The sequence below is a fragment of the Rhinatrema bivittatum genome, chromosome 11, assembly GCF_901001135.1.
Source record: "Rhinatrema bivittatum chromosome 11, aRhiBiv1.1, whole genome shotgun sequence".
NCBI classification, from domain to species: domain Eukaryota; kingdom Metazoa; phylum Chordata; class Amphibia; order Gymnophiona; family Rhinatrematidae; genus Rhinatrema; species Rhinatrema bivittatum.
This window is the reverse complement of record NC_042625.1, coordinates 44443827-44471277: the sequence shown is the minus strand read 5'-3', so window position 1 is coordinate 44471277 and position 27451 is coordinate 44443827. Positions and strand designations below refer to the sequence as shown.

The following is a 27451-nucleotide window of genomic DNA, read 5'->3' as shown; positions in this document are numbered from 1 at the left end:
AACCTTTTATAAGGGCTAACTCTATGGGGTCTTCTGTTGTGAGTTAGGAAGGTGTATTGCAGTGTTTGTTTTGGCAGCAGGTTATTCAATTGATTATACTTCTCCTTTCGTGAATTTTACTTTACCTTATATTACGGTGGACTTGGAGAATATTGAATATATGTAATATTTAACTTTTTAATTAGATTTCTTTTTATTGTAAATTCTTTGCCCAAATATCCCTGACCTGTTTATGGTTATATGCACTGTTTTTTGTTTCGACTAAAAACCAATAAAGAATAAATTTAAGACAAAAATATATTATCCAACTGGATGATATGGTTTTCATTATTTTGCCTTTAAAGTTGTCAATTAATATTATTCTCCAATAGCTTCTCATCTGGTATTTTTTTGCCTTTATGCTAGTTTCCTGGGGATACTGTTTGAATCCCTTGTTTGAGAAGGAACTCAACTATTGAGAGAACAAAGGAATAAGAATCTACACTTAAACTGTCAACATGCTTGCAAGAGTTTGTCTCTGAGCAATATCTTAAAGCATTCAAAACAATTAATGATATTGCTGTTTGAAACTTCTTTCCATACAGTATTTCTCTCATTTTCACAGCAGGCTTTCAAAGTATGCAACAAAACCATAGCAGACAAACAAAACAGTAAATCACCACCTGTTAATTCAAGTGAAAAGGCGATCTTCAATTGAAATTAGCATTGCATCATTTAAACTGTACTTCTGCTAGAATTCTTGCTTTCTAATCGTTAATATTATTTTTACACAAATGACTACTGTTGTAACAATTACTGCTTAGCTGAAAAATGAGCAAAATATGGTTAAACTAGCAATCATTAAACCTACAAAAGGCGCTGAAAAGATCCACACCAGATATTTGATGTCATATGAACAGGAAGCAGCCACTTAACAACCTTTGGGGCTGAGCGCACTGTTTAACCTGCGGTCGGATGCATGTTTTTCGATGCGCGTCCACAGCCCCTTATAGCATAAGGGATTAGCGCATCCACAACACGCGTCCAACGTGCCGCAAAACTAATAGTGCTCATCACGTGCAAATGCATGTCGATGAGGCTATTAGTTAGTCACCCCAAATGCAAAAAGAAATGTGTGTCCAATCCGCACATTATGCTCAGAAATTAACGCTAACCCAAAGCAGGTGTTAATTTCTGAGCACCCCAAAAAGTTGTACAGAAAATACTGCTTTTCTGTACATCCTGTGACTTAATATCATGGCGATATTAAGTCGGAGGAACTAAAAGTTTAAATGATTAAAAAAAAATTTTTCTATTATGAATTTCTTGAACATTTCAAAAGGTGACAATAACCTCGTTATTGGGAAGTTTACTAAACGTAAGTTTTTAATACGTAACATATTTTCTATGTTTTCAATTTCTGAATGTAATGACAAACTGTCTACAATACTTGGTTATGATATAGATAAAATCCCAATTATATCTAAGATTTTTTATTTCCCTGTTTCATCTAGAACTCCGTTATTAGGAGAACAAGAGAAAAGTCCAGGGATTTCTTCCTTTCTAGAGGAATCTCTGGATATTATTAATAAACGAGCGACTTTATTTGTCTCTTTCTCTCTAGAGAGAGAGAAAGATCAGTTGTTAGAAAAGTTTTTCAGGAACAAGGACTGCTCCTTTTGTGGGCAAAGAGTTTATATATTCCCGGATGTCTCGAGGCCTACTCAGGCGCGTCGTAGACAATTCCTTTCCCTGAAAAGTAAAGTCCTAGAAATAGGGGCAACTTTTTACTTAAAATTTCCTGCGAAATGTTATGTTACTCATCAGGGAAATAAATTTGTGTTCTCGGACCCCACGCATTTGGAGACATTCCTTGCAGATAAATCTGAGGCAAATAGAGAATAGTAATATCTAAAATAAGGTCTAAGTAAAACCATTGACATCCTCTTTCCTTTAATTATTGTGAAGAATATGATTTATGGTCCGCTCCCCCATTTATAATTTCTTGTTCAACATTTGATTTTCAGAATTTTATATTGGATATAATGTTTATGGATGTTGTATAACAAGATTTCCTCTTTTTATTTAAATAATGTATGGATGATATATAAAAAATTTCAATAAAGTATAAATTGGAAAAAAAAATAAATTTTTAACAATAAGAGTGCCAGCAATCAGGTTAGGGAAACGGGTGTTCAGTTAACGAGCGTCTTGTTTCCCTAACCCATGGATGTGCATCGGTTAGCAAAATGGACGCCAATAAATTCAGCTTTCATTTTCTTAACCCGCGGACAGCTGATCTCTCCTTGGCAGTGCGACACCTAATTTAAATATTGCATTTCGCCCCCAGGAGAGGTGCCTGGGCATGCGTTAGGAAAGCAGGTGCTGAACACTCAGCGCCTGCTTTAGGTGCATTTTTTTGCATCAGCACTTTTGTCGTGCAGTAGAGCAAACAAATTCACAAGACCATTAAGTGAGTAGATTACTCCTACTGCACTCATTCATTTTATTGACCGGGATAGACTATAGAGCCAAGCCAAACCAGTTTCTGAATCTTCTCAGAACTTAAATTTTGGTTTTAAACAATTACATTGAAAACTTTAAGGATAACTATAAAACAACTTTGCGTGGCCCCCATATCCTCATTTACTGCGCGGCCATGCGGAGATCTGTGACTAATTTATAACTGTGTGTATGACGCATGCGCAGATTATAAAATGTATATCTATCTTCTCCCAGACATACTTGCGTATGTATGGTTACGTGCAAATACCTGGAATGCCCTGAAGCATGCTTTTACAAATTGCTACAGTATAGGCTATTGAACTGTCAATAAGTTTTACACATGTAGCTGCTCTTTAAGTGAGTAAATGGGCTTTTGAAAATTGCTATGTTATATTTACATGTATAATTCCTTTGAAAATTGCCTCCTAATAGAGTATACAAATTTTATGCATGTAAATGTTTTGAAAATTCAGCTATTACAGGTGGATTTTCAAAGTTATGTATGTTACAAAGATAGTATGTTACATGTAAATGTAACATACTATCATAGCAATTTTCAAAAGCCATTTAAGTGCACTTAACATGGGTAATTTCTATGGACAATTCAGTAGGCACGTACTGGAAAAATTTTAAAGAGCCCACTTACACAGGTAAAGTTCATTTACATATGCAAGATCCAGTTTTAAGTGTGTGAATGCTTTTGAAAATCAGGCCCTAAGAGTGCTACCTCCTATATGTTGTAAGTTGTCACATGGTTTATATTAAATAATGAAAAGAAAAATGAAACAAACCAGCAATTAAAAAAAGATCATCTCTTTTTCAATATAGTGTTTCCTATAGAAGTGTGGGTTCCTCGCAGGTTCTGATTCTTTTTTACCAGATCAACTTAAGAATTGCCAAAGTGCATGTGCCTTCTACACTACCACCCAGGTTCTTTCTGCATATTTAATCAAATATGTGATTATTCATAATGATGTATGTGGAAGGTGGAGAAAGGAGGGCATAAGAGAGAAAGGAGGGATGGCAGAAGTTTCATTTGAACTGGAGGAACTAAAGCCCTTTCATGTTGGGTCTAGATTTAACCCGAACCCCTGTAATCTGATCCTTTTTGAGAATATAAAGCAAATCTTAGGCTGATTTTCAGGATATCTGGTCCGCTGTACTTGTCTTGGTAGTGAGCAAAGTGGTTTAAAGTCAACTGATAGAAAATGTGGAATTTTAACTTTATGTGATGGAAGATCTCATATGTGTTGATTAAAATTTGGAAGAATTCTAATCCTTTGGATTTAATTAAGAAGACTCGATCCACTTGTGGCCTGTGATGCCATACAACGGCCTATTCCATTACAATAGCCGAACACTGAATAAAAAATGGAGTCTCAATGGTCATGGCAATAACTTTGTTGGACTTATTTATCATTTATGTGGATTTTAATCTAGATTGACATCAAATTTAAATTAGTTTATATCCCTGTGTTTTAAAGAATCAGTTTAATGTGCTGAAATCCTAGAAACAATATTCCCAGTATTTATTATTTATAGAATGCCGCCAGTGTACAAGACACTAGCAGACTTACAACACTGTCGCTGCTCCAATGGGTTTGGGATCTGTGTATTTACTAATACTCAATTACAGCTGGGTAGTCAAAAAAATAAAGTGATTTGCTGTCAGGTCACAGGCTGTGCCAGATTTACTAAGACATTTTCTCACATTGTGTGCCTGGAAAAGAGAGCTTAATAAAAGTCCCAAATTATAAACAATTGATCACATCTTAGTTCTACCCTATAGGGTTCACTTGGTGGAAACATAGTGAAACTCTCTTATACAGGATATTTGTCATGAAAATCTTCACTATGGGCCTGATTCACTAACCCTTTTTTCCCCATAGACAAAGAATGAGAGAAAAGTCTTAGTAAATCAGGCCCTACCTATATCTAAGAAGTCATTGCAAAATGACAAGATGTCCGCTCTCCAATTTTATTTATGTATTGAGTTTACAATTTACAAAGTTATAAAATAAAACTTTGTAGGAAGCATGCTGAGAGCTACAATAAAGAATGGCTAAATCAGGAAATGTTCTTATAGCGGCCCTAAGAAACTAGCACCGGTATTTTGAAAATACACCTTCTTAACATTACTTAGATCAAATTCCAAAATGAAACAAAGTTATAGGCTCAGAAATGTCTACATTTAAGCTTTTAAGAAAGTTTGCCAAGACAGACAAGAAGCAGGAGAATTCTGAGGCTGCCATGAAGTAATTGGAAGAAAATACACGTTTGTTAAATACTGAAACAGCATCTTCTGGCCTATGTAAAATTTCAGTAAGATATACGGGGAGGCTCGCCAACCACCCTTGGAGAGTTAAGCAATTGCAAATTAAGATGCCCCCCCCCCCCCCCCCCCCCCACAGTTTTGCAAATATTCAATCCGCCTATAAAGGGGTCCTCTTTTTTGCACCATACGGTAGTAGCATTCAGGGTCCAGAGGCCACAAACCTCACTTTGAAACTTAACAATGCTGTTGGCAAGTTTATTTATTTGCTCCCCGTGATTCTGAGAAGTAGCATTAAACTTCCGAGACAAAGAAACAATTTTAGAGGGGCAATGGTCTATCAGATTCCCATGAATAGACATTAAATCCCACAAAGACTCTACCGTTACCACCGCAGTTCCTGATGTCCCGGACAAGGGGATCCTAGGAGTCACAGTAGTTTCCCTCTGCAACAAAGCTGACACAAGTGCAGCAGAAGCATCGCAAACTTTCGTTGTGGCTTCAGAAGAAGAAAACTGAGAAAGTTCCGTTGAACCGTGCTTTAACGCCACTGGGGAAGCAGTTGTTCCACCAAACGCCAACAGGGTAGGGGCTCCCTCCAGGCGCTGCACACAGCCTGCTCAAATCATCATTTCGATCTGATGACGGAGGCCAATGGCGTCCCCACAGTCTCCCGAAACTGCAGGGCTCCCGGACATGAACAATGCAATTGACTGTTGTCTAAGGAGGAACTCTGTCTCAGAAGGAAAGACGCATACTTTCCCTTCCCTTCTGGAAGGCATTTTCAGAGGAAAAAGAAAACTGGGTAACAGATGGTATGAGAACAGCCTCAGCGTGACCAAGTCATGCCGCCATCCTGGCTCTCCAATTTGAATGTGAGAAGAACAAACAGTCAGATGCCTTTTGTCTTACATTCACATCATTTCAGGTATGAATTATGTCCTAGTATTCTAAGGTAGGCTTTGTTAACTGTAGTCAGTGAGGAGATCTTTAGGAATATCCATTCATATGCACGTAACCCCCCTTTATCCAGGCAGTCCCAGAAATATCAAAAGGCTGCTGCAGAATTTGATGAAAAACCAGACTGAAGCTCCAGCTCTACCTGTCTGCTCTCTTTCTATCTCTGCCTCCACCCAAAGCCAACTCCTCTTGGGCTTATTAAATGCACCTGGGAGCTCTCTTGCCCCACCTCCAGTCTTCACACCTTTGGTCATGTGCTCATTTTCTACCTCTCTAATACTCTTGGGAGATGTAGTCCAGAGCTTTGGCCATCTTTTTCTTGGGTCATTTTTGCAGAACTACATTTATTTAGCATGGTTTTGGAAGACCTGGAATGAGGACACTCCATCTCCTCAATAAATTATTTAAATTTGCATAGTAGTGAATTTAATCTTTATCAGTGCATATGAATAACTGCTCGTTTTGACTGGCTATATTAGGTGAATTTTTAGCTGAATATCTAGCCAGTTAGGTTCATTTTAATTTAAAAAGCTGGTTATTTTTTGTTTCTCAGCTGCTTTTTGAAAATTGAGCACCTAGTAGCTGTACCTCATTACAGTGCAGACCCCTGTGTGGATCAAAAGCATAGAGTTTATTTGAGATGTAAGATAAAATGGCATTGTATTTATAGATTTCAGTGCTGAAAAAGAAATATGTCGCATTACCTACAGCTAGCATGCTGCCCTTCTGCCCTTAAGATACTGACCCACACATAAGTAGGTCATGAAAATTTGTATTCTACCAACTCATTACTTGAAAATGCTGTTCTTGGCAGATGGGGATGGACTGAGTGCACAGAAGAGAAGCCTCTTAGTAATTGGTAGGAAGATTTTTTTTTTTTTTAATGTGCAAGGCAATTCCTCTTGATAATGCAAGAGTAAATATTAGCGTCTGCAGACCCTAGAGGACACTGGTAATTTAACGCCTGGCCCTGGTTTTTTTGTAGATGTTTACAAGGAATAATCCCATCCACATACATAGGAAGTAAGTAAAGAGAACGCTAATATAAATAAATGGAGGAGTTTGTGTCAACAGGAAACTGTAACTATTACAGTGTTTCTGAACAAACGTGGCTGAATGGCATCCAGGAAGTTCTGCAGGGAAGCTTTGTGTTGTGTGAGCATGTATAAATTCCTTACATGTATGCTATTGAAAATGTCCCTCTGCCAATACATGTTTACTATTTGAAGAAGGCAATTTTTAGATTGCCCAGGGGACTTGGCTTGGGAAGGGCTATTTTGGCACTATCAATGGAGTTGCAAGCTAATTCTCAGAGGAGAACACCTTTGAAAGTTCAATCATCGCATATACTTTCCCTCCCCTGACCTACTCTGCCCATTTTGTGTGTGTGTGTGTGTGTGTTAAGGTAAAAGCTCCTGCGCTATGAACTAGTGAGTATATTTCTACCTACATGCAAGCGGGTAGCATTAATCAAACTGTGTTTTTAGGTGGATAACCATGTTTATCCATGAAAAATGTTTGATTACTGCCCCCCCCCCCCCCGCCTCCCCACCATGACATCCAGCCCATGTCTTCTCATTTTACTAAGTGATGAATTCATGGCAATAATATGCATGCATAGGGATATCCATGAGCTGTATTTAGAGGACACCTCTTAACAGACCTTGAACTGGTGAAAACATGTATAGCTACTGTGGACTTCTGCTTTAATAGTCTCCACCCTCAATAAAAGCATTTTAGCGAAACATCTGGAGGAGCAGAACATTGCAAAGGATGAATTCCCACATCACAAGGCAGCAATATGAAATACTTTACATGGAAATTAGAAAGATTTCATAGTTTTAATATTCTCATGGCATATTGTTTACAGCAACTAAAAATGAAATACACCTGGGGCAGCACTAGAGTACTTGAGGAACTAGCCACTTCTCCACTGATTTGCAATGAACCTACTATTTATTGATGTGGCTTGCATCTGCAGCTAGGATGCGGCTAACTCCAGGCTGGCTGAGGGAATTATACCGGCATTTTTCCACAGATGGTGCAATCAAGACATATTAAACAGTCCTATTACATTTAAAAATGGAGGCGCACTTTGCAAATTAGGTAGAGGGCATTTTGATTTGAGCAACTTGCGGTACAGAGCATTTTATTGGTATTTTTATCGCCTGTCTATTTGTGCTTATTGTTTATGTAATTATTATAATGAAGCTACTATTGTGTTTTATTACTGTTTTAATTTGCCATGAGCACTTGTTTGGTGAGTATGAAATGTGGAAATCAATAAATAATAACCCCAATACTGAAGACTGACTTCATAAATGGCCTCTGATACTATTCATAAAGGCTAAAAAAATTGGCAGTCTTTTTGAACACCACTTCTCTTGGTTGTCTTCAATTCTTTTTACTTGGGGGATTTTAAGAAACAGAAATAGGAAAGCAAGCAAAATACTCCTAAATCAAATAAATGTGATTACAAGAGATACCTAGGCACATTGTATTTCCCTTAAAGTAAGTCAAATAAGTTCTAGACAGAGTGAAAATCTAGGTGCCTTTATTTCAAGCTTGATGAGAGTTTACATGACATGGGTGTTCTATTGAAGCTGCGGCAGGCAAGAGGACACTATGATTAGGAGTACTTTATAGATTTAAGAACTTTATAGATTTGTGGCCTTTATGGAAAGGTAACCATAGGCAACAGATTTGTGTACAATGAAACGCAATAAGATCCTATATTTACTTATTTTCTTTCAATACCTATGCAGGCCAGCACACTTTTTAAAGATTCTTCATTGTGTATCAGATGAGATATCAATTTGTTATATGTGAATTATATATCTTGTAAAGTACCACATGTACTTTACAAGATGTGGTACTTTACAAATAACAAATACATATTTAACTTACTGTTAATCTGGTGGTATGAAAGAATGCTCAAAAGACAGAACGAACGAGATGGATAACTCCATGGTTTCAGACTGAATTTCTACTGCATTGGTTGTATGGACATTGTTTATTCATGCCCTTATCACCAAAGCTCAAAGTTGCATTCTTTCTTTTCTCCTCATTCATGCCAGGTTATGAAAAAAAAAATCCAACCAGGTCACTCAGACTTAAGCTAAAAATGAATTCCTGTTTCTTAAATGTAGATCAGCCCCATGCATCCCATAATTGTCTAAAGAGACCATTAGGCAAAACTAATTGACTAAGGACTTTTCTTCTTCAGATAACTTCTTTGTGACAGAAGTTATCTTCAGATAACTTCTTTGTGACAGAAGTCATCTACAATATGCATGACATCAATCTCGGTGATGCTTGGATAAGCTCTACAAGCCAGATTTAGGATATGATAGAGGTGTTTAAAATCATGAGAGGTCTAGAATGGGTAGATGTGAATTGGTTATTTACTCTTTCAGATAACAGAAAGACTAGGGGGGACTCCATGAAGTTAGCATGTGGCACATTTAAAACTAATCGGAGAAAGTTCTTCTTCACTCAACGCACAATTAAACTATGGAATTTGTTGCCAGAGGTCGTGGTTAGTTCGGTTAGTATAGCTGTGTTTAAAAAAGGATTGGATAAGTTCTTGGAGGAGAAGTCCATTACCTGCTATTAATTAAGTTGACTTAGAAAATAGCTACTGCTATTACTAGCAATGGTAACATGAAATACTTAGTTTTTGGGTACTTGAACATAAGAACATAAGAAATTGCATGCTGGGTCAGACCAAGGGTCCATCAAGCCCAGCATCCTGTTTCCAACAGAAGCCAAACCAGGCCACAAGAACCTGGCAATTATCCAGACACTAAGAAGATCCCATGCTACTGATGTGATTAATAGCAGTGGCTATTCCCTAAGTAAACGATTAATAGCCGTTAATGGACTTCTCCTCCAAGAACTTATCCAAACCTTTTTTGAACCCAGCTACACTAACCACATTCTCTGGCAACAAATTCCAGAGCTTTATTGTGAGTTGAGTGAAAAAGAATTTTTCTCTGATTAGTCTTAAATGTGCTACTTGCTAACTTCATGGAATGCCCCCAAGTCCTTCTATTATTCGAAAGTGTAAATAACCGAGTCACATCTACTCGTTCAAGACTTCTCATGATCTAAAGACCTTTATCATATCCCCCCTCTGCCGTCTCTTCTCCAAGCTGAACAGCCCTAACCTCTTCAGCCTTTCCACATAGGGGAGCTGTTCCATCCCCTTTATCATTTTGGTTGCCCTTCTCTGTACCTTCTCCATCGCAACTATATCTTTTTTGAGATGCGGCGACCAGAATTGTACACACTTGCCAGGTTCTTATGGCCTGGATTGGCCACTGTTGGAAACAGGATGCTGGGCTTGATGGACCCTTGGTCTGGCCCAGTATGGCATGTTCTTATATTTGGAGGAGAACCTCTTTTGCCTAAGAACTCTTCAGAAAAGAAAAATGAGCATTGTCAGTAAATTTACGTTCAGGTCTTTATAGCAGTGCGCAGTATCATAGCATCCCGATGGAAGGTAGCACATCCGCCCAACGTCACAGAAGTTATTAAAAAATGATATACACACTACCGCTTAGCTTCTCCATCAGCAGCTAAACACAAGCAGATGTCCTCCTTCCTTTTTAGATTCTTGTTTGCAACGATCATGACCTTTTTCAGGATTACTTCATTCGCTATTTCAATAGAAGGGTGTAACTGACATCTCGTAGTTGTTCTTTTCATCTGGAGATTGTATTTTTGTAATTGATTCTATGTATTTATGATATGGGGGAACATGTTGGCTACATGTAATGTTTATGGAACCCGTCTTGATATTTAGAGAACTCTGTTAGGAGGGAAAGGTGGGGGGAGGGGATTTAAGAATGTTTGTTTGTTAATGTTTAGCCTTTGTCTGAAGGCTACTGTATTGTGCGATAAATACAAAATGAATAAAATGTTAATTACAAAAAAAAAAAGAAAAGGAAAATAATCTATAGAAAATAATTATCCAGGCAAAATCTTGTGCAAACAGTACTGTGATTATGTTCAGCGGATTCATAAGTTTGGCTCTTTCGGGTAACTCCCACAGAACGTTCTGCCAGAGATTTTGCACAGTATTTTTCTGTGAACTTCTATTTTTACACTTCCTGAAGTTGTAGAAAATGAAATCCTTGCACAGAAGACACACCATTTAAAAACTGTGAAGGACTTATAAAGTAGCAGGCAATATTATTATTATTTATTTTTTTTTGCAGCTTTTATTCCTACTTTTGCTGAAAGCTTAACTTTGGCCCAAACGTCAAGCAGAATTTTCTTAGATAATAAAATACTTACAGATGACCTCAAGACAAGCTGAAAGCTTGGACAGTAGTTTAGTTGGCCTTCTGTTTGGCTACAGCAGCAGCTTATCTCTAGGCACATGATGGAATTAGTTTTGTTCCCTTATTTGCTATTAAACCCCAAGCATTCTATTTTCCTGGCGCGGAAGGTATAAAACTTAATCCCTTCTTAAATTCTGCTGACTTCATAATTTCCTTCTTTTTTTTCATATTTTTCTCTGGCATTAGAAACCTTGCTTTTCCTTCCGAAGTAAGTCCATGATTGGAAAGAAAGAGATAAACCTGCTGCAAACCCTACTGATTCATTTGAAAAACATGTTCTGTATTAAACTCTTAAAGGTTCGTGGAGAAATGTTAATTCGTTTTGTGTTTCTTTCTGGAGGGAAAAGCTATCAGAAGAGCTGAAAATGTATGGCCTAATCCATTTCCATAACCCAGGCTATAAAGGGCTGCAAGGAAACTCATATCTGAAGGTAACAGAAATATGAGATTGGGGAGAAGGAGATATCATTCTCTTTCCCTGGTGTGTACCAGAATTAGCAGCTCTGCAGTCGTAAACTCAGCTATTACATCAAGCCTCGATAGGTGATATCCAGAGAGTTAAAAAAAAAAAAAAAAGCTGTTCCAGTGTAAGATTTGTACAGTTTGAGTTTGTTGTATTTTATTCTTTTTAACAAAAATAAAAACCGGAGACACCAATGGGATGGTTTAGTGGATTGATTGAGGAATAGGTTCTTTTATGTTTAGATTATAGATGAAAAATCAGCTCAGGCTGGTGGTGAAAGGATCACTACAGCAAATACGTGAAACGTCAAAGCAGGCAAAAATCTTATACTAGGAAAAAAAACTGGGGCACTGACTCACCCACCGATTTCACACAGACAGAAAATTGTTCAAAAGTGAACACCAGCAGCATCATAAATCCTCCAAACACTGTGCTACTTAAATTAAAAAAAAACAAACCCCAAAACTAGAATGCCAATCTCGTAATACAAATGACTTGGAAATTCTGAGAGTGTCTGTCTCAAGGACACATTTGCTTGCATAGTAGTCTAGTAAATGACGGCAGATAAAGACCCATTCACTCTGCCCGGACTGAGACGCTTTCTCTCTGGTTTTCTGCCAGTTTCAGTAAATGAGTAGACAAATACTCATTGCCACAACCGAAACCTGCTCCCTCTCCTAGCCATGTCTCCTGCTCAACCTATCTCTGTAGTCTTCGGTCTTCCCATCATCGAACAATCACCATACAGCACGGAAAGCCAGCGCCATGCGATAGCTGCTGAGATAGGTGTGGAACGTGAGCTGGTATGCCGAGGCTCCATCACAAATTAGTGTTTGGTAGCACTGCAGAGGGGAATTTTCAGACTCCTGACAGAAGTGTGATGTCAGAGGGTCATTTTCACCCACAGGCTTTGTACCAGTTTTCAATGGGAAACCTTTCCCTTTGAAAATTGCCCAAGAAAAAGTGCCCACACGGCTCTGCATCTGCTTTGTGTGCAGATCGTTTTTCTGGGTTAAAGTTAGGCGATCGCATTTTGAAAATTTCAAAGTATCCACGTACATGTAAGCTCCTTCTCCACCCCCATCCCTCCAGACTACTTCCTTTCACCGCAGGGTAAAACTAGGTGGCGTGGCACTGTGCTTATAATTTTACCTGCACATAGAGTGTGGGCAATTTTCAAAGACCCCATTTATTATTTATTTGTTGTACTTACATTCCGCTAAATCCAGTTCCAGACCGATCATTGCGGATTACGGAACAACGTACAAAAACACATCAGAACAACATAAATACAAAGCATTGTTTTACGCACAGAAACGACCGTGCAAACTTCAGAAATAAAGGCTAAAGCCTTGAAATTAAATGATCCTCTCTTCATGAAAGGGTGACAGTGCTGACACCCTCTGGCGGGGCCTACGTAGAAGCTCAGATTGCTACTGCTCAGTCATCCGTCATTCCTCACTGCTCTGTTGCTGAATTGAAGACTTCATGTTCCTGTTATATTAATACCAGCATCTCCTACCAGTTCTAAATTCACTAAAGCAATATTTTTCTGGGGAAGTTTTCCTAACATTTGGGCTCCACCTATTTTGGCTTTAGAGCAGGATCTTTCTAATATGGCCCAAAAACTTTGCATGCAGTGATAGAGAGAAATGTTTTGCTCAAATACATGTAAGTGGTTAGTGGAACACACTCAAGGGGTTGCAATCTAAATCCCACTAAATAGTCTGTAAAATCACAAAACAGTGGAAGACCTTCATACAACTTATGCAAATATTTAGACCGTAGTACTTAGGATAGTGCTTCAACTAGGTAAGGAGGCATGCAGAAGTGCTTGGCATGCCTCTGGGAATACAGCCACATCTGAGACTTAGCGCCGGCTTGGCACTTTGAAGATATTTTGCCATCAATGGACAGAAAGTCAAAAGTTTTATTTAGTTTTAATTTTTTTCTCTCAGACTCTTTGGTCGTGTGGGAGAGTTAAGTCTGCCAGCACAGTGCTTTCATTTTCTCAGGGTTTCCTGGGAATTCAGCTTTGCTTTATTTGGCCTATTTTTTGATCTCTGTAAATATTACATAAATGCAGTTTCAATCTGGCACCTTTGAGACTAACATCCCAAAGCCTTTCGCGCGGCAGCCTGCTGCCGAGGATGGAAACACACCCTCCTAACAAAAAAAAGCTAAGAATAGCAGGCATGTGAAACCTAAGCTGGAGAAACAATATATTTTCCTAAGAAAATGCAAAAGACACAGAACTTCCTTCACCTTCCAGGCCTGTTCTATAGCCAAAATGAAGTTCCTCCATAGTGGTATTTCTTTACATTCTACAGGAAATAGTTTTTATGGTTACAGAGTATGCCCTGAGATTTTATAGAATGTTTATGATAAAAGTTGCTTCAAGAAATAAAGTAATAATATAACATGAGCAGCAATTATTGTCATTTCAGTCAAACGTAAAATATAAAAAAATATGAGTAGAGCACCAGCAAAATGCTTACTTGCAACCACACCTAGCCGTGAACTTATTATTATCTGACATAACTATGATGTCCTTCAATGCATTACATCCTGGTAAAGATGGAAAGCAAGTGGCAAACAAATTAAGATGTCTTCCTTCCGTAATGGTTCACCGTTTAAAATTCAAGAACAAGGCAACAAGTGTGTGGCAAGAAACGTTCCAGATCTGTCCTAAAGAGTTAAAAAAAAATCCCAGGCAGTTGTTTATTCCAGAAGGCTTTAACAGGTTTTGTTGAAGTCCCTCCACTGCACCTGAAGTCTGTGAACCCCAACCAATTCTTAAGAAGAGACCTTGGTTGATTGCGTTGCACCTCTCAAAAGGCTTTAATGAGGTTTGTTGAGCTCACTCCATTCTACCAGAACTATTGTAAGAAGGGACTTTTGTTGGTTGTTTTGTCCCTTCTAGTGCCAGCCCCATGTGACACACAGACTATGGACGTCGTTTGTGACTTCTCTGAAATCTCCATCGAAGGCTTTTTGAATAAACAACTGCATGGGATTTGTGAACTCTTTAAGGATAGATCTGGAAGTTTTCTTGCAACGCAATTGTTGCCTTGTTGATAAGTGATGTGTGTTGCTATATTTCTCCACTTTTTGCCCGGCATTCAAAAATATTTGCCATGGAACCAGAAATGAAGCATTGGTTAAAACTAGGAAGACTTTTTATGCGTAGAATTGATTTAGCACTGACAACCATGGTGCATAATAAAGTTATTGAAGGATTCTGGCAGAAAAGGTAGACGTCTGGTGAACAAATCCAGTGCAGTCATGGAAAATGCACTCTGAATATATAAATCTATAGAAACTCTTGAAAATACTTTGATGCGATGTGTTCTTCAGTTTGACAATGAAAGAAATAAAGGGCTGGATTTTAAAAAGGTTAAGCAAGCCGGGCCTATTTTCAAAAGGCCCGGCGACGTGCGTAAAGCCCTGTGATGCGTGTAAGTCCCGGGACTTTTCCAAAGGGGCGGGAAGTGAGCAGGGTGGGTCAGGGGCGGGGTCAGAGGCTCCAGGCACAGTGTCCATTTACTGCTGTGCTTGGGATCATGCGCCTGCAGTTGGCCGGCGCACGCAACTTGCACCTGCCCAGAGGCAGGCGCAAAAGGTAAATTAAAAATTTTGGGGGGCATTAGAGTAGGGCTAGGGGTTAGGAAAGGTTTGGGCAAGGGGTGGGAAGGTCAGGTTAGGGAGAGGGAACGGGAGAAGGCAGCATGGCTCGGCGCGCGCAAGATGAATAATTGTGCACCCTCTTGTGCACGCCAACCCCCAATTTTATAACATGCGCGTCGCTGGGCCTTTTAAAAATAGGCCCAGCGCGCATAAGACAGGTTACGCGTGTAAATCCCAGAGCTGACTAAAAGGTCCACATGATGTTAATGTTGCATGTTCATTCTGTCATAAGGTAGCAAACTGGGATCTGAAGTACTCAAGAACACAGTGATGCCGTCACCTAAGATTGTTTTGGGGAACCTTGAGTTTATTTGCAGGTTTTATTATTTTCAAAACGGAAATAGGATTTTAAAACTACATGAGGATGGAAATAGTAAAAAAACATTCTGTAAGGAAAATTGTGTTCTTTCTGATCTTGCTTGAGCTGGGATGGAGGAACATAATTCACAAAGCCTAGGAGTGCAGTATAGAGGAACGGTTCTCCAGCCTGGCTGATACTTGTTCTAATCAAAATAAATCAAACAGAACATCAGATGACAAAGATGCAGCCCATGAGATGAGAATGCACCAAACTCATCTCCCTTAGTTTATTTTAGACAGTTTAAAATGTTGGTTTAGTACAAATAAGACTCCTGGTTAAAAGCACCATAGAGCAGTTATAACTCATGAAAATAAAATACCATCATTCATTTCATGCTCTTCCAGCAGAAGAGTTCAGAGCAGGTTATAACATGGAGGGGTTTTGCAGTAGTCAAGGTGTACATCAGTGATAATGGTATGGGGAGACAATAGGTAAAGAGTAGGGATGTGAATCGTTTTCCATATCGTCTTAACGATAGAAATCGTGTGGCAGGGCAAGAAAATCGTCTTAGGCACGATTTTTTAGTTAAAAAATCGTTAAAAATCGTTTTTTCCGATTAGTGCGCACTAACGGGAGTTAGTGCGCACTAACTGGGAGTTAGTGCGCACTAACTGAAAATGATACAATTTGACACTTTTCAGGTCAGTTAAGGTCAGTTTAGGAATGAATATGTATTCCTATTGGCTGCCCTCTTATTTATTCATGTTACCAAGTTTCCTACTGACAGTATATGGGGGATGGGAAATGGAAACAGTTGGTAGCTTGACAAAACAAGTAATGTGATCAGTCAATGTGACTAGAACTTGTGCCCTAACCCTGATACCAGGGGTATTGTGATCTTCCTGCACACAGTGCCCTATCCCTATTAATACCAGGAGTGTTGTGATCTTCCTGCACACAGTGCCCTATTCCTGATACTGGGGGTGTTGTGATCTTCCTGCACACAGTGCCCTATTCCTGATACCGGGGGTGTTGTGATCTTCTTGCACACATCCCGGTATCAGGGATAGGGCACTGCATGCAGGAAGATCACAACACTCCTGGTATTAATAGGGATAGGGCACTGCATGCAGGAAGATCACAACACTCCTGGTATTAATAGGGATAGGGCACTGCATGCAGGAAGATCACAACACCCCTGGTATCAGGGATAGGGCACTGTGTGCAGGAAGATCACAATACCCCGGAGGAGTGAGGGTCAGGCAGCTCCCCCCTGTCTGTGAAGCCAGCCTCTCACTAGTAATGCAGGGAGGGAGCTGTCTCAGACTTCACCATCCTCCCCCCCCCTCACCCACACACCATTCACTAGCTGGGACATGGGGGAAGTCAGGAGTGAGGGTCAGGCAGCTCCCCCCTGTCTGTGAAGCCAGCCTCTCACTAGTAATGCAGGGAGGGAGCTGTCTCAGACTTCACCATCCTCCCCCCCCCCCCCCTCACCCACACACCATTCACTAGCTGGGACATGGGGGAAGTCAGGAGTGAGGGTCAGGCAGCTCCCCCCTGTCTGTGAAGCCAGCCTCTCACTAGTAATGCAGGGAGGGAGCTGTCTCAGACTTCACCATCCTCCCCCCCCCTCACCCACACACCATTCACTAGCTGGGACATGGGGGAAGTCAGGAGTGAGGGTCAGGCAGCTCCCCCCTGTCTGTGAAGCCAGCCTCTCACTAGTAATGCAGGGAGGGAGCTGTCTCAGACTGGTATCAGGGTTAGGGCACTGTGTGCAGGAAGATCACAACACTCCTGGTATTAATAGGGATAGGGCACTGTAAGAGATGACTGTAGTAGATTGAATAAAGATCTGATGTTTCTGCTCTCCTCACACCAAACAAAAACAACACACAAGCAGAGAAGCCCTTCTTACAAAGCTGAGCTAGTGAGTTAAGTAGGAGGAAAAGTAAACATACTTGTGCCAGTGTGGCTACTTAAAAAATACACTTACCAACAATCAATTACATATATTTGAACTGTGTACAGTTCCAGCCAGGACCACCTTTCTAAAATGCACAGTGATTGGCAAATTCAACATGCACTAGCATTTCAGGTGCCTGCTAACAAAAATAATAAACAAACAAGTTCTAGTCACGTGAGTGCTGATCATTACATTACTTTTTTTGTCAAGCTTCCAACTGTTTCCATTTCACATCCCCCCAACCATTACCTCAGTATTAGCCTTGGTAACATCAATAGATAAGAGCACAGCCAGCCAATAGGAATACATACATACATATTCATTCCTAAGTGACCTTTACTGACCTGGGAAGTGTGAACACTTTGTTTCATTTTCTGTTGGTGTTCGTTAGTTTCCAGTTCCATTTCCCATCCCCCCAACCATCACCTCAGTGGTAACCTTGGTAACATCAATAGATAAGAGGGCAGCCAGCCAATAGGAACACATATTCATTCCTAACTGACTTTCAGTGACCTGGAAAGTGTTTATTTGTATCATTTTCAGTTAGTGCGCACTAAATCGAGTTAGTGCGCACTAACGGGGAGTTAGTGCGCACTAACTCGAGTTAGTGCGCACTAACACGATTTAACGATTTTTAACGATAAATCGTTAGAATTTCTATTGTATCGTGTTCTATAACGATTTAAGACGATATAAACATTATTGGACGATAATTTTAATCGTTGAAAAACGATTCACATCCCTAGTAAAGAGTACATCAAGAAAAATATTAAGCACCCCTAAATGGGCATAGTGTGAAACATTAAAATATGTCAGGTCAGAATGACGGAGGAGGAGGAGGAGGAGCATATTAACATTTTCTAATTACAAGAGGTTATTTTCAATATGACCAGGCAATTTCTTTGGGCATAATGCAACATCTCAACACGGTGCTGCCCAAATGGGATAATAAAAATGGTGATAGCAGACCCGTGAGCCAAATATTCAGAGCCTGAGGGGGAAATTGAAAGACGAAGCATAAAGAAGATGGGACCTCTGCACTCTGGTCCCCTGATACACAAGATTTCTGGCTTATTCTGAGTGTCTAGGATCCTAGAATAATACATCCCCCAGGACCTTTCATTGTATACTTTTTTGTACCTTTCTTTCTGATTTCTCGATTCCTTGTTTCCTTTTACACTAGCCAGATATTCTCCTGCTCCTGGCACTACGGGTTTCTCTTGTTTCCAGCAGCATTTCCAACACATTTCCTTGTATCAAAATTAAAACAAAAATTAAAAAAAAGGAGCTCTTTTGCAGGAAAAGCATGCTTAAATAACCAAGCTACTTATAGACAGGGCTAACACATCTCTGCTATGGAAGCTATAGAAAGCAATCTTTTTTGTGATTCACTGGACTAGCAAAGCAAATAAAATTAGCCATATAGGACACCTAAGCTTCAGTAATCAATCACAAGTACTCTCAGCCCCACAGAAAGTAGGTCAGAATACAGTAAGTGGGAATTACTCATAGGCTTTCTTTTCCCTGGATCCTTAAATTGGCAGTAATCATGGTTGTAGATTTGCAAACACTTGCCCAGTAGCCAGCCCTCAAAGCCACTAATGGTGGAAAGAATCGGAGCAGCCATTATTCTGAAGTGATGGGATAAGTGGTCACGAAGTTAGCAAGCATTGAGAAGGACATTTCATGTGAGTGTCATGAAGAGTTTTGGGGATATGAAGCTTGGTAGTTGCTGTGCTATTTATACGTGTTGAGCTCTGAGAGTGAGAGCGTGTAGATAATTATTTTTAAGACCGTTTCCATGGTACTGAAAGAAATATTTATTAAATTTCAGTTTGTTCCAAAATTTGATGCAGTCTATGAAACATAAATCATACACAGGACTGAAGCTGACTTAGACTTGAGTTGTTGACTTGCTTAACTATAACCAAGACCTGGTGGGACAGGCACCAGGGGCTAGGTCTTTGTCTTACCAAACGTGAGATAAAACCTGCATACCGAAAATGTAGTATTAAGCAATTCAGGTGCTCTCAGGAAATGTTAAATGTAACCAATAATATCTGAAAAATACCTTGGGCACTCCATTTGAAATCATCTAGTAGAAAACGTTAGTTTTATCATGTTTATCAAGCAAGTAACGTCTTAGTCTAATAATGGTATTGGCCTATTATGAGACTGAAATGTCACTTGCATGGCAAATGGAGTCAGAATTCATTTTTCTGTTGTATTATTTCAAAAGGCTTACACAGGTCATACTTTGAATGTTATTGATTACCAGGACTTAGACTTAGCTTGGATTTTGAGAGCGCTGCAGAAACCCGTGCTGCTTATTGATTCCTCCTTCATCTATGGAACAGCTAATTCAGCTTGACTTTTTTATGAAAGCATACTAGTGAGCCGTCCCAGCCAGTACCGGAGACGGGATCTAAAGTTCTGTATGTACCATTTTACAAGCCCAGTGGAAAGTGGGTAAATGTGGCAATAATTATACCTACAAATAGGCCATATTGAAACTTTTTTTCCATACCGAGCCATTGAACAAATCCTTTAAATTAACATGTGCAGAACCAGCTGCATTGGATGAATTGGGTCCTTTCTTGTTTTCCGCATGACTCTTGGTCTTTGTAAAAACCTGAAACATTTCGGCAGATCATCAAGTTTGCTGAAAGACAGCTCCTTAAGCAAACCTTTGTTTGAATAGTGCCATTCTAATCTAATGCTGTGTTTCTCAGGTTGATTGAATGTTTTCATCGGTGAGGCAAAATTGTTTCGGTCTGTATAGAGAATCAGTGTAGCATTTTCCAACTCTCCCTGCGTGGTCTAGAATAAAATACTTATCTTATGACATAAAAGGCTTGCGTGCTCGGTAAAAGGAAATGGAGTCATCTACACTCAGGGAATAATGTTCAGGAATAAAGAATGTATTTCCAACTAAATTAGATCCTCCTAAAAGCAAGGAGTCAAAAGATGGAATTTTAGCCTCTTGTTATTTCCAGCCCCTGAATATCGTAAGAAGAACTGTGTACTTACTTGCGTGCTATGGTGTTAACAGTGTAGCACTTGATTTCATCTCTCTAGGGAATTATTTGCAGTTGCTGGAATTTGGATGCCTCCTTTATTTGTGTTCCAGGTGCAAACAGATGAACTATCCTGATGACCTCCCACAGCTGGCCGTGGTCTTTATTTTTGTGAACGAGGCTCTGTCTGTCATTCTGCGCTCAGTACATAGCGTTGTCAACCATACACCTTCCCATCTACTCAAGGAGATTATCCTCGTGGATGATAACAGTGATAATGGTAAGAGACACGATATCTTCTAGTGAAGGTCTTGATGGGGGTATTGATGCAAGTGTTCCTTTGTTTGCTTGTGGATAAGTTGGAAAGCCTAGCCATCAGTGTTGGATTGTTAAGCATGGGAAGCACGTTATTACAGCACACGTCTAGAGGCATTGTTTTCTAATTGTGTCCCAGTTACTGAAGTTTAAGTAGCACTGGCAAAATGGCAATAGTGTCCAAGTTAAATTCCCGTTCTCTGAGTGAAGAGTTCTGAGACCAGAGATTTTATGGATGTTCTATATGCATTGCTGCGTTTAATAAAACGTGCATTTTTATGGCTTGCTCAGTGGAAAATGTGCAGTGCCGTATGAAACACCAGAGTTCAAGTCACAGGCAGGGGCTGGGGATACTGTTCACGGTCCCGGAGGGGAGCAAGGAAGAGGGTCTCGGCAATTATGCAACAGCAACGTTTAGGGGCCATGTTAGTCACGTTCCAGAGGGAGCTGTAGGTTGTTGCCCCTGGCAAAGAGCCATAACTATAATGGCTAGGCTAAAGTGGGATGAGGCTATAAAAATAGGAGAAAAATCTCCCTGAAGTTGTGAATGCCCATAGAAACAAGCAATATGATGGCATAGGACACTATGGCTAACTTACGTTTCCAGTGCAGCTCCTGTCAGAAGCTGGGATGGAAACGCTAGGAGCGAGGATCTATTGTACTTTGCTCCCAGCGGCAGTTTTGTGGGTGTCGAGGGAGGGGGAATGGGAGGGGGGATATCTCGCTGGCCCACTAATATAATGCTGAATAGGTGGGTGGGAGCTGGGTGTGGGCTGGGAAAACGTTTTAAAAAAGAACGGGGGGGTGGGAGGGGCCAAGATCTGCGGACCCCCAAAGCAATTTTACGATTTAGCAGAGGATGTGGGGGGGATGGAGGGTGCACGGCCTGAGCAGGGCCTCTAATGAAATGTGGTAGGGGAAGGAGGGGGTCGGGCCACAGATCCCTTCCCTTCATTTTATTTTCAAAGCACTGCAGTGCTTACCCATATATCTTTGAAAGATACCTGGATAAGCAGCACATTATCCGGCCACACAGCCACCGGATAACTTTAAATCTACGTATGAGGAGCCAATAAAAGGTCTCACTTCTTAAAGAGTGAACTTTTTTTTTTTCCTAGGGCCAGTTATGGCCCCCGGAGCTCTGCAGCACTTATATTATTCAGTATCAACGGCTTCACTAAATGCTCACATCTGCTTTTCATCCCAGACAATCTCTAACATCTTTTTTTTTTTTTTGCTAAATTATCTTGTAAATCAAAAGAAGTTTAATTATTTCTAATTACATTACTTTTCTGAACAGTAATTACCTAAAATACCAATATGAAACCCCCCACCCCTTGCATAGTAGCCAAATGTCTATCCTGTAATAGGTTTTCTTTTTAATTATGGATGACAGCTTATTGCTTTTGATAATTTTGTGATTCAATTAAGAGGTTTTATTGATTGTTCCGATATCTGTTATGAATTTATGGTAGGTGAATCTGAGAGATGCCTACAATCATCCCTTCTGTGCCCCCAATAGAATTCTTCTATGGGAATTCTTCTCTTTCCTTTATACCACTTGTAAGCAAATTAGTAATTACCATGGCAACCCTTTTTAGCCAAAAGAATCTAGGTGGTGAATTTTTGTTATTGCTTTTAACTGATGGTTTATTCAGCAATAACAACCTCTGAGTCGGACATCTACACATCATTACCTTTCCGGCAAGCTCATCGAGTATACCTATTCCTGTTGGCCCTTATTTCTGAATTATGGAAATGTTCCATGGAAAGATTTGCTTTTCATTGGTTGTCAGATTACTAAAAGTATTGATCTTACCCAGTGATGGTGGACTCCAGTCCTTGAATGCCACTAACAGACTAGATTTTCAGGATATCCACAATGAATCTGCATGAGAAAGATTTGCATGCCCTGCCTCCATTATATGCACATCTATCTCATGCATATTCATTGTGGATATGCTGAAAACCTGGCTTGTTTGTGGCACTCGAGGACTGGAGTTCGCCATCACTGTTCTAACCTGTGGAAATATTCTTACTGATGTTTTGAACATAATCACTGGTTTAACGATGTTTCATTATTGACCTAGAAACAAAACTCATGGTGCAAAGAGGGCATTCAAAAAAGTAGCATTTTTGAGCACCACCTTCCACCAAGATTGTAATTCTAATCTACATTTGCGAATTTGTTTTAATTTTAGTTGAGCTGAAATTTAATTTGGACCAGTATATTAACAAACGGTACCCGGGTCTCGTGAAAGTTGTGCGCAATACCAAGAGGGAAGGGCTGATCCGGGCCAGGATACAGGGTTGGAAAGCAGCGACGGCTTCAGTTGTTGGCTTCTTCGATGCTCATGTGGAATTCAACACTGGCTGGTAAGACTTCCTGCATGCCTGCTATTTCTCCATTGTAACCTAAAGGAGCAATGCAGTGGCCATCCACACACTTTTTCAAACAATCCCATGTGACAGCATGGCCTGGGAGGCTGGTATTTCTCTTGCTGGGGTGATAAAAGCTCCAGGGACTCTTGGTCTCCAAATGCTCTTGTATGTAACTCTGTTTATTAGTAAAATATTTTTTTTAAAAGTACATTACAGAAAAGAGGACTCATCAATTGTCAATATGCATTCAGATGATTTTAAAATGAGCTCGAGGACCACATGCTCTATCTCAGCGGAGCTCCAGCTCCACTTCATAGCAGCTGGGGGTATGCACAGACATTTTTTTGTTTGTTTTGGGGGGTTTGTATCGTTGTTTTGTTTGTTTCAGTTATTTGCAATGAAAAAAAAGCAAACAAAAAAACTAAACAAATTAAAGAAATGAAAAATACAAATTTAAAACCCCTCCTGTGCCCTTCCCCAATGCAACTAATCTCCCCGGACTTTCCTACCCCAGAACATCTTTAAACTATGTTTAAATATTCATGAGGCAGGAGCGATCCTCTTGTCATTCCTGCTCCGGCATTGCCACTCTTTCAGATGGCGCCAGCAGACTGAGGCTGGCACTGTTATTACTTTCTTCCGTACAAAATGGCCCTTGCCAGACTCAGGCTATAACAGCATTTTGTATGGAGTAAAGCAAGGGTAGGCAGCTCTGGTCCTCGCGTACCGCCGGCAGGTCCTGGTTTTCAGGACATCCACGGTGAATATGCCTGAGATAGATTTGCATGCCCTTCCTCCACAGTATGCAAATCTGTCTCCTGCACATTGACTCACTGCAGGTCCTGAAAGCCAGGCCTGTTGGTGGCATTCAAGGAGCGGAATTGCCTGCCCCTGGAAGAAAGCAATAATGGCGCCATTTGAAATAGCGGCGGTGGCAATGGCAGGGCAGGGGTGACTGGGAGCGCCCCTGCCCGGTGAAGATTTAGACAGATTTTAAAGACTTCATGAGGTATGAAGTTCCGGGAAGAGGCTGGGGGCATCGGGGGAAAGGGCACAGGAGGTGGGGCCAGGGGCCCAGACAACTTTTTTTTTTTTTTTTCCAAAACAAAGCCAAACAAATGGAATTTTGTTTCATCTTTCATTTCATTGCAAAAACAAAATAAAATGAAATGGGGGAAGCAGGTCTCCAATGCTAGCCTTGTCAGCAATTAAGAGGCCCATATTCAGAAGCATTTAAGCCAGATAACTCGGAAGTTATCCGGTTAAATTGATATTTGGGCATGTATTTGGCTAAATTCTCACCAGATAACTTATTATCCAGCTAAAATTTGGCTTATAAGTTAGGAGTATTCTGGGGGCGTTATTGGGAGAAGGTGATCTGGCCAGCTAACTTGTCCGGCTAACGCTGATATTCAGTCTTATCTGGCTAAGACTGCTCATCCTATAGACCTGTCCTAAAGTTAGCCAGATAGACTTAACCGGCTAATTTTAGGGTAACTGGATATATTCAGTGGCGCGGCCATGCCATTAAATATCTAGATATGTTTATCTGGCTAACTTGCCGAGCCCCACAGCAGCTGAATATGGACCTCGAAATGACTTGCAGATCTTTTCTCGAGACAGGTACAAAGTTAGAACCAACTTTACTAAGCTTTTTCCTATGGACACATTGGGGAAAAAAGCTTTAGTAAATCAGGCCCTAACTACTGCACCCGATTGCACCTCGCCTTGAGCCTGGATTTGGAAAATTAAGCAATTGAATCTAGAATCCACATTCAATCCAAATATGCAGCATTTCACAGAAAAACAACAAGTTAAAAGATTCATCAAATTCATTCAGAAAACTTATGAAAAAAATTAGTCCAAGGTGAACCGTCTGGTTGCAAAAGTGCAGTGGAGTTTGAATAGACTTACCCAGTTCAAAGGGCTCTGCAGCTGTAATGTTCAATACAGATTCTGATAATTCAGCAAATCTGGACAAATTATAAGATTTAACTGACTCTCCCCAGTGAATCTAGAGGAAAATCCAGAACTTTTTTTGCCTCAAACAAGGTAGAAAGATTCATGGCTCCAGTCCATCTTGAATTTTTTGCACCTTGTTAATCTTCACAATAATAACTAGAAAACGTAAGGAGGTAAATTTCAAAAGGTTTTACAATATGTAAATAAAGCTTTTGAAAATTGCTACTTTTACGCATGTAACTCCTTTGAAAATTCATTCCATAGGGCTGAGTTTTCAAATGGTTTTACTCATGTAAATGGACCTTATGTGCGTAAATGGGCTTTTTAAAATTGCCTTCGCATATTCTCCTAAGGGCCTTATTCCCAAATTGCATGTTTTTCCTATGTAAAAAATATTTATCTTCTGAATCAGTCTCTAATAAGTTTTGTGAAAAGAAAAGAAAAAATCCCAAAGCATGTCAGCTTTCCAAAGAATAAGAAAGAGAGCTGAAAAGAACTTGGGCATTCTTTGTTTTATTAAACTGTTGTATTTTTTTTTCTAAAGCAGCCCGTAGCTGGCTAAGGTTTGATGGGATGGAGAGGAGGTGAAAGGAGAGAGACACTAGCAGTCATCAATCAAATCCTTTCAAATTCATTTCTAAAGAATTTTTCTACTTTACAGATTCCATTTTATTTTTGCTGCCTGCCTTTGATGCAAAATCTGTTCTGACACATGTTTCTCTTTGAAGGATTTGCACTTGCTGCCTACATCTAGTTGTGCTCAGTTTCAAATATGTATTATTCTATGTCACTCTTTCCATAACCTTGCACCGCCTCATCTCTATTCAGAGGTTCAGAAGTGCACATCACTTTATAGCTCGACAATAATTCATCCTCCTTCAGTGGTTCCCAACCCAGTCCTTGGGTTTCATCCAACAGGTCTGGTTTTCAGGATGTCAACAGGGAATATCCCTGAGATATATTTGAACTTCTCCCTGGGTATATTCAGTCTGGATAGTCTGAAATCAGACCTGTTGGGCTGGACTTCGGGACTGGTTGAGAACTATACCTGCAGGTGGTGTCTAACACTTTAGGACATACTGTTCCATTATTTTGGAATGGATTCCTCTGCCTTCTTCACATGTCATTTTGGTAAAAAGACTTAAAACTAATTTTTCTTACAACCCTTGCTCAATAGTAATTGTGCCTTGCTATTTATTTTTGATTAGTTTGATCCTTATTTGTCAAAACGCACTGTAATATTTAAGATAAGCTTTGGGAATTAGTACTACAACCCTATGTCTAAACAGAAAAGATGCCTTCTCTCTGTTATGATTCCTGCCCGCGGAGCTACTCTCCGCGAGCAGGCCCCTCAATTTACTGACCGCCGTGTTGCTTTTCCGCAGCAGGGAGCCGCTGAGACTGCCGCTCCCGCGGCCTGACCGCCAGTGTTGCTGTCGCGCCCAACGCCATCTTCATTGTGGCCTGTGCCACCACCAAAGCACCGTTCTTGCGGCATGGTGCCGCCGCCGAGATCCTCTTCGAGCAGCAGGGGAAGCCGCTGCCGTCCCGATGTCTTCCTGCGGCCTGGAGGCCGCTTCTGATGCCTGTTTCCTCCTTAATGGCAGGGAGCCAATGCCAGGGTCCTTGCTCGGCAGGGAGGCTGTCCCTGTCGGCGCCTGCTCCTCCGCCGTCTTCAATGGGCCCTCCTTGCGGCCTGGAGACCACTTCCGATGCCTGTTCTTTCTTACGCGGCTGGGCGCCGCTGTCCGAAGTCCTGCTCCTCTTCTGGCCTTCTTAGGCGCCGGCGCACGCCTTTTCAGAGTATTTAAAGGGCCAGTAGCAGGAAGTGCTCTTGGCCCCCCCAGAATCCAGCTGGTCTTCATTTCCTGCTTCAGCTCTTTATAAGGGCCCTGCCTGCCTTCATCCAGTGCCTTCGGATCGGGTTCCACAGTTGTCTGTGCTCCATGACTGGTCCAGGTCCTCCGTGGTCTTCTTCTGTTTAGGTGGCTTCATGTTCAGTGTTTTCATGTCCCTGGTCTTGTCCTCCGATGGAGCTCCTTCGCTGCTTCCTGATGTTCCATGTCCTGATGTTCTGAGGTTCTGTTCATCCATTGTTTGTTCCAAGTCCAGATGTCCTGATGTTCCAGTTCCTGATGTTTCAAGGTTCCGCTCCTTCGTCGCCTGTTCCAAGTCCTCGTCTGAGTCTTCCTAGTGTTCAGAGTTCCTTCAAGCCTTCATCTGAGTCTTCCTAGCGCTCAGAGTTCCTCCAAGTCTCTTGACCTTCCAGCTCCTCGAGTCCTCCAGATGGC

General features: G+C 40.6%; 1 protein-coding gene across 1 annotated transcript in view; it reads left to right on the top strand.

The window, feature by feature from the left end:
• The window catches only part of GALNT9 (polypeptide N-acetylgalactosaminyltransferase 9), a 249449-nt gene that overhangs the window by 79884 nt on the left and 142114 nt on the right, over positions 1-27451 (top strand). The window contains exons 3-4 of the mRNA XM_029571589.1: positions 20615-20781; positions 23018-23192. Of these exons, the coding sequence (XP_029427449.1) occupies positions 20615-20781; positions 23018-23192 (342 nt within the window). The remainder of the gene's footprint in view (positions 1-20614; positions 20782-23017; positions 23193-27451) is intronic.